General features: G+C 51.4%; 1 protein-coding gene across 2 annotated transcripts in view; it reads right to left on the bottom strand.

Annotated features, from left to right (window-relative positions):
• Positions 1-5,936: 5,936 nt before the first annotated feature.
• The window catches only part of CACNA1H (calcium voltage-gated channel subunit alpha1 H), a 119,207-nt gene continuing 113,773 nt past the window's right edge, over positions 5,937-11,370 (bottom strand). For both annotated transcript variants that reach the window (XM_051632379.1, XM_051632380.1), the window contains exons 32-33: positions 9,555-9,733; positions 5,937-8,944 (exon numbers count right to left, since the gene is read on the bottom strand). In XM_051632379.1, the coding sequence (XP_051488339.1) occupies positions 7,787-8,944; positions 9,555-9,733 (1,337 nt within the window). In that variant the 3' untranslated portion in view covers positions 5,937-7,786. The remainder of the gene's footprint in view (positions 8,945-9,554; positions 9,734-11,370) is intronic.

Raw genomic sequence — 11,370 nt, 5'->3', positions numbered from 1 at the left:
TTTGAAACCAGCGCCTCGAGTTATCTTGGCAATCAGCCGGGATCAGCTGTGCCAGGGCTTTGGGAAGCGCAGCGGAGGCCGTGGCCGCTAGATGTTGCTGCTGGCCGGGCCGAAGCGGCTCCGTCCGCGCCCCGGGAAGGGCCGGAGCCCGAGGAGCAACGTCCGGGATGGGTGGGACGGGGCGGCCCGGGAGCCGCGCTGGTGTGAGGGGCCGGGAGCGGCTGCTGCGGCCACCGGAGCCGTGACTGTCCCCGCAGCCCTGCGGGAGCCGCCGGGGCCCTGGCGGGGCGGGAGGCGGACGGTGCTGGCTGAACCGGCGGCTCTAATTGAAAGCGAACCTCGCGTGCCAACAAGGCAGAGGAATGTGCCGAGCTCCGCCGAGCTGCAGCCGCTGAACCGGGCTGAGCAGCCCTGCCCGCTCCCCTGGCCGCGCGGGGGAAACTCAATGCGGGAAGTTCCCCGCTCGGGCACCCGCTGCCCAGCTCGCCCCGTCTCCTCGGGAGCCGCCCGGGCGGCCAGACCCGCCGGGAGGGGCGGGAGGGGTGCGGGCAGCCCTGGCCCGGCGCCGCTCGGGGTGTCCGTGCCGCGGGTTGCGGGCTTTTCACGCGTGGGCTGAGCAGAGATGCAGCCCAGCCTTGTCTGCGGGTGGGGAGAACATCCTTCTCCTCCTCCACTGGCTCCATGTCACCCGCCTTCTGGCAGCTCTGGTGGGGGTGGCTGTGCTGCTCGGTGGGGCTGGTGGCCGCAGGTGTCTTGAGGCAAAGGGGCACCCCAAGACTCCCCCTCTCCTGTTGAAAGAGGGGGCCTCTTCCAACCTCTTCCAACCCCCTGTTGAAAGGGGTGCTGTGGTTTATGTCGGGCTGACAGTGACTACCGTTACACTTCATGCTAAAAAAAAAAAATAACCTTCCGTGTTCTACATAGATGCATTCTTTGTCAGTGTCAGTTTCAACTTAATTATTTAGGTTTTGAGTTGGGCTGGTTTGTTTTGGCGTTTTCGTTGTTTGGTTGGTTTTTTATTTTTTGTTACATTCAGGAAGCAGATTTGTCCAAGAGAAGAACGGGAGAAGCAGGAGGGATGGCTGGGAATGGCTGAAATGTTATCCTTTCTTCCCCTGCTCCTCAGAAGCGCTTAAGAGAAAATAATTCATTTGAGCTGAAAATTATCAGGAGGGAAAATACAGCAGGTCTCACCCAGCTGTCTGATGCAGCTAGCAAGGCTGTTTAATTAACACTTTATTTGGCTACCAGCTACCTCAGAGTTACCTAAGATCCAATTTAAGGTGTTTTTTTCTTGCCTGGCAAGTGATTCACAGCTGCTGGAGAAGTTAATGTCAGCACTGGGAGACCTTCCCCATGACAGAGAGAAGGCAGCAGGGTTATGCAGCAGCTGTGAGTCACCCGTGCCTGCTTGTGGCAGGACTCTGTCCCCTCCCAGCCATAATGAGACCTTTTTTTCGTTCCCCTCTTGCACACCAGTCTTGTTCTAATTAGCTGCGTTTTTTAGCCTATGTGAGTAGGATGAAATCCCAAGCAAGGAAGCGTTTTTACTCTGCTGGAAAACTTAATTAATGATCCATCAGTGAGTTTGATTTCCAAGCATAATGAAAACTCACGGATCCTGGTGCCTCCATGGGTGTTATTTAATGATGTTGTTGCTGCTTTTGGCCGTGTAAAATGTTCACCTCTTCTCTCAGACTTGCCCTGACCCTGTGATGTGGGAAGGGACTAATGGGAAAGCTCCCTGGGGGTTTTGGGGCCACAAGGAGGACGTGCACTCACCTGAGCTCCCTGACTTGTCACTTGTCCCATCTCTTGCAGATGCTGTGCCCACCTCAGGTGTTGGCTCCAGAAGAATGACTCCTGGTCTGGTGAGTACACTGGTGTCCTTTTGGCACTGACCTCCATGCATGAGGCACATCCAACAGCTAAGGGAATTCTATTTTTTTCACACCCAGAAAGACCCAGGGGTTGGAAAATTTCCAGACTTTGGAAACGTGGGCTTTGGATTCAAGCTGACATGCCTTGACCTGACTCCTAGAGCCCAACAGGCTGCCTTGACCCCTGGGCGGTGGGATCCCAAGTGCTCTCCAAGGGGTTTGTGTGCCATTGGGATTGACTCCACGCTCTGGTGAGGGCTGAGCCGGTGCCGTGTACCTTGGACCAGCCCATCACCCCAGCTCTGAGATCCTTTCCTGTGGTTGCAGTAGCAGGGGGAGAGCAGCAGGTCCTGGTGCTGCTGCCTGGGAGGGAGCTCTGAGAAGCCCTGGGCTGCAGGGAGGAGCCCAGTGAGCAGGTTCTTTGCCACTGTTACGCTTTCATGTATGATCAAACCAGCCCCAGGACTGAGTCCTGGCTTCCAACACAAGCTCCAGAGAGGGGGGTGAGACAGAAGTGACAAGACAGTGGCACAACAGAGAAGTTTATTTGAAATCCCAAATATTTATGATCAACACCTGCTAAATGGCCGGTGAGATATATTTGACAGCATCATTAATCTGCAATAAACCAGTTTTATTTTTAGCCTGTTTGCACAACGTTTCCAGCCTGACTCATCACTGCCTGCATTTTGTCTCTGCAAGGAAGAGCTTCCCTGCCCTTTGTCTTAACAGCCTTTTACTTTTCTCAGAGCTCTTCCCACCTGCTGCTCAAATCAAACAGCACGGAGGAGGATGTTCTCCTAACGTCAGGTGACAGAGCAGAGGAAGATCTTCTTGCTGTGATTCTTGCTGAATGTATTTACCTGGAGATCTCTTTTGGTGGGAAGGTAACTGGGTGAAGACAGGTAGGGTTAATGTGTCCTAACACTGCAAGCCAGCTGGAAACTGGGGCCCAGGAGGGTTCCCACCACCCTGGGCACAGTGTGGAGGGAGCTTTGCTGGGATGGGGAGGGGACATTTTGTGCTTTGTCACCCAGGCCAGGTGTGAACGTGAGGAGTCTCAGCCCAAGCACCTTTTACCAGTATCCTCTCCAGAGCAGAAGACCAGGGCAAAAAGCCAAAGCAGACCTTTAATAGTCAGTATTTGCTCCTCCTCGTGACACTGGGTGCTTTAGCAGGCTGGGGTTCTGCTCTGACCCCCCCCTTGCCCATGTGGCTGCTGGGCAGAGCCCTGCTGGGTGTGGGAGGTCTTGCTGCCAACCAGCTGTGGAACACCCAGTCTGCTATGGGGAATTAATTTGTATTGAAACTTGTTTCCCTTTGAGAGATATTTATTTTTGCTGTTGTTAATGAAGAAAATTAATTAGTGTGTTGGCGTGAGCCAGTCAGAGTAAATTAACATTAAGGCAAGAAGGGGGAGAGGGCAAGGAGGACCACAGCAGCTGTTTCCCAGAGGGGCATTGGGTTCAATAAGGGAAAAAGAAACAGGAATAATAATTATCAGGAGGTGGCTGGGGTGGGAATGCTGCTGACAAACCCTGGAGATGTTACCACAGGCCCTTCAGCAACTTGTGCCTCAGAGTGGGGCAAAGTAGGATCAACAGTAAGCTGCTCCAGGGGATTTCAATCAAATATTCAACTAATTAATCTGGTGTCTTTCCTGTGGTGTGACATAATGAAGGTTGTTGGTGTTTGCTCTCTCCCCATGAACAGATGATTTTTTTATTTTTTTTTGCACTGAAATGTCCAATGGCCACAGCTGGAAAAACCCCAGAACTGACCTACCAGTGAAGGTCCTGGCACGAGGAGCAGCCCAGCCTGGTCACAGCCCCAACCCAGGGGTGAAACCTGTCTGGAAACATGGCTGTGTGCCTCAGTGTCAAACCAGGGAGACTGTCTGTGCCACCACGTGTCCCCCAACCCCTTTGCACCCTCCCAGCTTCCACAGGGAGCTCATGCTGGGGCTGGTGCCACTGAAGGAGCTGAAACCCATTGTGGGAGAAGCTGAGCTGCCTGCGTTAACACCATTTCACTGGAGGAGGATCCTGTATCCACCTGGCATGAGCTGAGTTATTCCAGACTCCAGCAAGATTGCAGCAGATAGATGTGTTGAGCTGCTTAAAAACCAGGAAGACATGGAGGTTTCAGCCCCTCAGACCATGCTGGGGGTGCTGCAGCTCTGGCAGGCTGCACTACAGCATTGAATTAAGCCCCCCCACATATGCAAGATGAGAAGGCTCCAGCCATTAAAACGCAGGCGAGTATTTAAATCTTAATAGGGAAGATTTAATGGAGAAAGGCAATTTAATTATTCATCCTAAGAAAAGTTGTACAAGTCTCCCATGCCTGTCAGTATTCATGCAGCCTGTATGATCTCACACTGGCAGACTAAAGTTTGTGTCTAATTGCACTGGGGATGGAGTCAGATTTGGTTGGAGTTGTGTTGAGTTTTTTTTAGTGCTTTAATTTTTCTCCCCAGCCTGACAAAGAGAATTCCAGATCAATGCCAGCTGAGCTTTAAACTTGCAAACAAGACCATCTGAAGGCTTTTGGAGGTATGTTGTGATGGTTTCCTTTGCCCCTTCCTCAACATTGTGTTTTTTAAGCCTTGTTTGATCCCTGCTCCTCCAAGGCTGCTGAGGAGGCTCTGGACAAGCCCAGACAGTCCCCATGGGCTGTGGTTTTGCTGGAATGGAGAGAGGTGGAGAAGAGGCTGGCTGACAAATGGGCATGACTGACTCCTCATGAAAAATGCAAAATAGAAATCAATCCAATTAAATAATAATGACTTTCATTTACCCACTGCTTTTCATTTTCCAGCTGAAGCAAGGCAACCATCTCAGCCAGCCTGGTGGGAACTGGTTAACATTGCAGAACCCAGGAGCAGGGAAATTAGCGCTGGGTGATGGATGTTAAACCATGCCAGGTTTGAGCCAAGGACCCAGCTCAGGGAGCTTGGGGTTGTACCTCTACATTCAGGTGACTATCCCCAAAAAAGACATCTGAGAATGATTAATGGGCACTCTCTGGTCTTCCACAGGCTTCTCCTGTGTCTTCTACTGCAGCAGAACAGGAGATGTCTGTCCCATCCTCTCCCATCCTGGGTGGTGGCAGGCAGAGGAAGCACCTCTTCTTTTCCTCCCTTTACATTTCTTCTACTGTCAAAGAAACCAGCCCCCTGGCTGCATTTCACCCTGCTGGAGCCTCAGTTAATGTGCTCCAAGCTGTGGTTCCTACTGCAAAGTCAGTAGGATTTGGCTCCCACCCGCCCCCCCCCAGCCCCACCCCTGCCGAGGCAGAGCCAGGATCAGGGACTGCAGGAGCAAATCTCATCCCTGACATGCTGCTATGGCCTAAAAAAAAAAAAGAAAAAAAAGAAAAAAAATCTTCCAACTTGGTCCTCAAATCACTCCTCTATCACTGTGCAGGGTGTTGCCATCACTCACCACACCACTCCAGGGCCACAGGCTTCTCTTCCAGCTCTGGGGCACAGGGACGGGCTTTGGATGCAGGGGATGCTGCCTTGCCCAGCAAAGCTGACCATCACAGTAAGTCCCACCAGGAGCAGTGCCAAGAGAGGGACACAATGGGGTGTCCCACACACCTCCTGGCAGGACTCAGCCCAGCACAGGGGACTTTTCCTCCCCTCCTTTCCAATTCATGGGTTAAACTACAACCAAAGAGTTTGCCATTGTCCCCCAAAGTTCTATTAATTATTACTTCCATGGCACATTTCTGGAATTCCTTGCTAGCCTGCTGAGACAAAAGAAGTATTTCCAAGAGTCCAGTGACTCCCTGAGTGCAGTTGCTCGGCGGAACCGCTCGACTTACGGAGCCTCTCGCTCGAGGTAAGGAACCTTTGGAGCCAAGCAGGTGGGACCAGCTCCAACCACCAACAGGGAAGGGAGTAGTTTGGCCACATTTAGGAACGAGTTTTCAAGGGATGTCAAGCTCTGGGGGTAGGATGGAGACCTGTGGGACACAAGGTGCTGGAGCAGGGCTCGGTGTCCCAGCTACACCCCACCCTGCGGCACAAAGTCAGGCCACGCTTCCAGTTTATACAGTTTAATACATGTGAAAGAAGATACATTTCCTTTTGAGTAATGAATGCATAAATAACAGAAGATATATGTGGATGCATAAATATGAGGTGGCATGGAACGAACCAAACAAAACCAATTGTTTGAATTTTCTTTTTTGTTGTTTGTTTTTTCTCTTCCCCCCCTCCCCGTGTGACCTTCTGTGGCTCTGATTTAGCATCAGCTTGTCATGGTGAAGCTGTCCCACTGCCTTGGGGAAACTGTCCCACCGTGAGAGGGCCTGGATGAGGGGTGGGGAGGGGGGCAGGGACCAGAGGCGAAGGAAGAAAAATCAACCCCAAAACTGTTAAAAATAAAAACGGAAGAAGTGGTGTTACCAGGTGACCTGGATTCCTCTAGAGGCTGCGCAGCTGGAGCAGGTGACAGAAGGGCCTTGGGGATTGGGGTGAAGGTGTCCATGTGTGGGGCCGGGAGGGAAGACTGACAGAAAGAGGGCAAATGGGGGGGTTACAGCTGCCCCCGAGGGTCTGAAGGCTTTCTGCTGTGAGGAGACACATCCTTAGCTTAACTGCTCACAAAGAACATCACCTAAGACAGCTCTTTACACCTTTACACATGGTATCAATAATTTACTTTGAACTGCAGTAAACAAAATACATTTCTTAAATAATTTACTATTTATTTGTTTTGCATTTTTTTTAAATCTCTCTGTAAATTTAGCTTTTTCCTTTTTTTCATCTTTTTTTTTCTTTTTCTTTTTTTTCTTTCTTTGTAAACAAGAAACCTTGTTTGTGCACGTTAGTTCAGATTATTGCGACGTTTAACCTGAATTTCAGTTTAAAAAAGAAAAAAAAAATAATAAAAAGGCAACAGGACAGTTGTACAGACAAGAAGAATGAAGAACTTATTATTGCACTGGCTACAATTCAGTAGTGATTTGGTTGGTTGGTTTGTTTTTTTTTCGTGTAGTTAGGACAACCTCTAAAGTACAACAGAAAAAATGAGAGCGACGTCTAAAGCATCAGCTGTGAAAAGAAGCTGGTGGGATGATGGTGGAGGAAAGGAGAGGAGAACAAATGAAAGAGAAGAAAGAAGAGCAACATTTGGAGAACAAATGGTTGTGATAATTAGTTCCACATAAACCCCAAGGAACCACCACCCAGTTGAGGAGTCACATGTAATGCAAAAACCAGTATTGTTTCTCTATAAAAATATGTGCATTATGAAGAGGGAGTTTTTGTGGGTAGGTTTTTTTTTTTTCTTTTTACCTTGTTTTGTATCTCACAAATACATTATTTCTATTTATATAACTGCTGATATACAGACAATGTACAGCTCCCATCTCCTGGGCACTCCCGCGTAATGTGACATCTCTAAAAGGTGCCTCGTTAAAAGTTGAGCATCTTTAAAAAACAAACAAACAAACAAAAAAACCCCAACGAAACCTGAAGAGAATCCCCCAAATCACAACCACCACCACCTTGAACCCGAATCAATGTGATTGAGGCCACGGAGCAGGGTGGGAGGAATGAACCAACCCCTGAATCGACTCCACCTTCCCTTTAGCAAAGAAACCCCCAAACCCTCTTTGCAAAGCCCAACAGCCCAACCTGGAAACCCATCACCGTGGTGTCCAGCTGTTTGTTTGGTTTCTTTTGAATTTTTGTGTGTGTGTGTGTGTTTTGTTGTTGTTTTGTTGTTTTTTTTGCAAACCTCCACAGCGCTTCAGAACAAGTGACTGTGAGAAAGGAAAAAACCCCCGAGGGAGCAGCCACCCACCTCCCTGTGGCTGCTCAGTCCCTTCGGTTTGGAAACCCACCTTGGTGTCAAGCCCTTGAGACCCCCCCGCTCCCCCCTCCCAGACAGCTATACTGGGTCATCTATGTCTTCTTCTGTTGCAACAGTCACCGGGACCAAGTCCTGCTTCCGGAGGGGGCTCTTGGCAATGCCCAGCAGCTCTTTGCTTTTCTCGGTGTTGCTCCACTGAGTTTTTAAGTGATCTGGCTTTCTCAGTTCGGAGGCAGCGGGATCCAGCCGGGAATCCACGGAGGCCGGTGTGGACTGACCGCTGTCCAGGAGATCCGAGAGGCTGCTCAAGGAGCTGTTGTCCAACTGCTCGAAGGAGAAGTTGGGGATGGTGAGGTGGTCCCCGCGGCAGGGGGGCTGGCCCCGGCGCTCCGCTTTGGAGGCCGGTTCCCCGGGCTGGTTCTCTGCCAGCTCCAGGGACTCTCTGTAGGCCGGGAACTCGCAGGACGGGGTCCTTCTCCGCAGCATGCTGTTCTCGGAGGGTTTGGTACGCGAGGCCGCCCCGCCATCGTCCTCCATGGGAGGATCTATAGAAATGCAGGGTGGGCTCATCTTCTTCTTCCTCCGGGCTCCGTGGATGTACTCAGACTCAGTCTGGATGTGGGCAGGAGAGCGCTGCTTTTCCCCAGCAGGGTCCTCAAAGCTACAGTCCCTGTCACTGATGGAGGGGCAGATCTCGATGGAGTGCCGCCTTTGGTCGTCTGCCCAGCTGGGCTTGTTGAGGAAGCCCTTGGTATCGGTGCTGTAGAGCTTCTTCAAGTCCTTCTCCTTGCTGCTGCCTCCAGAGAGGCTGGTTGTGCTGCAGTTCTTGAGGGGCACCGGAGACGGGGCTGGGGAGATGAACGGTGAAGTGGAGCGGCTCCCGGCCTCCGAGTGCTCCTCCCCCCAGTCTTTGGCCGAGCTGTTGATGTGACGAACCTCCTCGTCAGCCAGGTCGGAGGACTCGAAGAAGCTGCCCTCGGGGTTGGGAGGGCTGCTGCTGGGGCTGGGTGGCCGGCTGCGGATGCCGTGGACGTGCTTCCGTGTGAGCGCGCTGGGGTGTGGGCGTGGGGAGGTCGGAGGGGTGCCGGGGAGGGAGGAAGCCGTGGGGTGGAGTGGGCTGGGGGGGAAGGTGCTCTGGGGCTGCTGAGCTGATGGTTGCATCCCTCCAGGCTCTGCCTGCAGGCTGTCCTTGTGGTCCAAAGTCTGCCCATCCACTGAGTCCGTTCGAATGGCCTCCTGGAAAATGAGGAGAGATGGGATGAGAGCCTGGGGATCTGCTGTGCTGGCAGCACTTCCAGTGATCAATCATGGCATGTGGCAGAACTGCTGGTGGGTCTAATGTACCCTGCACTGCCCCATCCCTGCCCTGTGGTGCCAACCCCTGTCAGACCCTCCTTGGACAAGAGGATATAACCTGGGTAGCAAGCAGACCAGACCCTGAGTGTCTGGGGCTTGTATCTGCTGGGTCTTTTGGCATGGTCTTGGTCTTGCTCTAGCACCAAATGCCAGGTCAGTGCAGCCTGTGCTCAGTGACACAGTGTGGGGCTGCCTGCAGGTTCTCACAGCACTGCCGAAACTGAACTGAGCACCTTCTCTCTAGGCTTCAGTTGTTCTTTCACAGGACAATACATCCACAGAGATGAAAGTAGGTAAAAAGGGCCTCCCCTAAGTGTCACTTGCTGTGACTGGAGTATGTTACAATTTATGGCACCAGAAACACTTTGTTCTAAAAAGGGAAATTCTACTCTCAGCTCCAAGAAAAGAAACCCAAGAGTGGACTGGAAAAGAAGGGAAAGACCCATGTGACTATGAAGGAGTTTACCTCTGCAGGCCCTTGGCCTCTCACCTGTCTGCAGAGCAGCTTGTTGAGAGTAGGAGATCGAGGTGTGACGTGAGGAGGAAGGATCTTCCAGCGGTGGCGGCCTTCGTGGTTGGGAGAATGGGCTGCCAGTGGCAGGGACTCCTTGGGGACCCTTGGAGAGGAACACGTTCCCACGGGCTGGGAGCGGATGGAGGTGATGGACCCTAGGAGACAGCAAGAAAGCAGTCACCACCACTCCTGGCACAAGGGCTGTGAAGGTTTGAGGAAGAACTGGTGCCCACAGACTCCAGAAGAGGAGTAAACACAGGAGGGGAAAGGAAAACCTGTCTAGTCTGGCTGTGATCCCAAGCCACAGCATAAGCCTCGGGCAGTGCCAGGGTTAAAAACCAGCTGCCCCTTGTCCTGTGTCCTGCTTTGAATACTGAGCCAGATCTCATCCAAGGGGGCAGAGGGACTTCAGATGAAGTCTCTGCATGTGCCTCTGCCTGCTCTGGGATGTCACATTACAGTCTTTACACTCATAGCCTCTTTTTTCTGTTTCAGGTAAGAGGAATCTTCTCTTTCAGCTGCTGCAACACTCGGGATGGATGGTGGGGCACCAGGACTATGTGGCAGCAAATGAAGGCAGGAGAGGGGCCTGCATTTGAAACGCTGCCATCGGCCTTCTCTTGGTAGCAGTGCTTTGGGTGGATCTGTGAAAAGAATTTGCCTGTTTGGAGAATATGGATCAGGGGAGTCTGGTGGGTGTACAGGATGCTGTGAGTCAGGATGCCAGGGACAGGCTCACATCCTTACCTTGCTCCACCACCTGAAGGCAAGAGCAGTGTTGCTCAGGTCCCTCCCAATAACCAGGGCTCGACTTACTGGTCCAACCTCCAGCCTGGCAGAGCCACCGGGCACTCTGCCACCAACCGGCACCCACAGGGCCCTTTCCCAGTCCCTACAGCCCAACCACCACCATCTGTCCATGAGGCAGAGTTTGGCTGAACATCAGCAGCATGGAGACTACTTCAAGTGCTTTGACAGTCCCTGAGCTCAAGCATCAGGCAGGAATCACTCTCTTCCTGAAGGTTCCCAGTCCCCTGGCTGAGTCTAACGGCAATCCCTCCTTCCCAGCCCCTTTGTGGTGCTGCTTTTCTGCAGTTCTCTGCTGTCTGAAATATCTTTTGCTTTTTTTATTTTTTTGGCTGCAGGATTTATTGTCCTCATTAGCTTGAAACCCAGCATCTGTTCCTACATTACTGCTCCATGTTAAAAACACAACTATCCATCACTTCAAGAGATCTCGCCCAGAGGTCAGGGAACTTGAACCTATGACAAAAGCCATCCAGACAGATTGCAGTTGCATTGCAGAGAGAGATTTGTTGTTGGGAAGAAAGAAAAGTTAGTGTTTAATAATTTTTCTTTTGGAGCTTTTCTCCAGAACACCACAGAAAGAGCAGAACTTCCTACCCCTCACCCCACTTCTCCCTAGATCTTTTCTGGGGTCTCCTACAGCCAGACTTTCAGACTGGGTCTGTGCTGCTCATGTGCTATTCCAGCCTTTACAAAATGTGTATTACGATGCAGAAAAACTTTGTCATAAAATCTGTCACAAACACAATCATAAAATCAAAACTCTATGCTCTCCTGCCTGTCTTTGGTTGGAATTTCCTTCTGTTGGAAGCTTTCCATCTAGCTCTTGTATATGAAACCAAAAACCCCTCTGAACTGCATGCGCAGGAACACTGAATATCTCGGGATTTGAGCATTTTTCCCCCTTGTTTTTCTTGTAAATGGGGGAACTTCAACTAAGACCAAAATAACATAAGATCTGGACATCTCACACTATTTAGGAGAA

Source organism: Apus apus, chromosome 14 (assembly GCF_020740795.1).
Source record: "Apus apus isolate bApuApu2 chromosome 14, bApuApu2.pri.cur, whole genome shotgun sequence".
NCBI classification, from domain to species: Eukaryota; Metazoa; Chordata; class Aves; order Apodiformes; family Apodidae; genus Apus; species Apus apus.
This window is presented reverse-complemented; position numbering and strand designations above follow the sequence as displayed.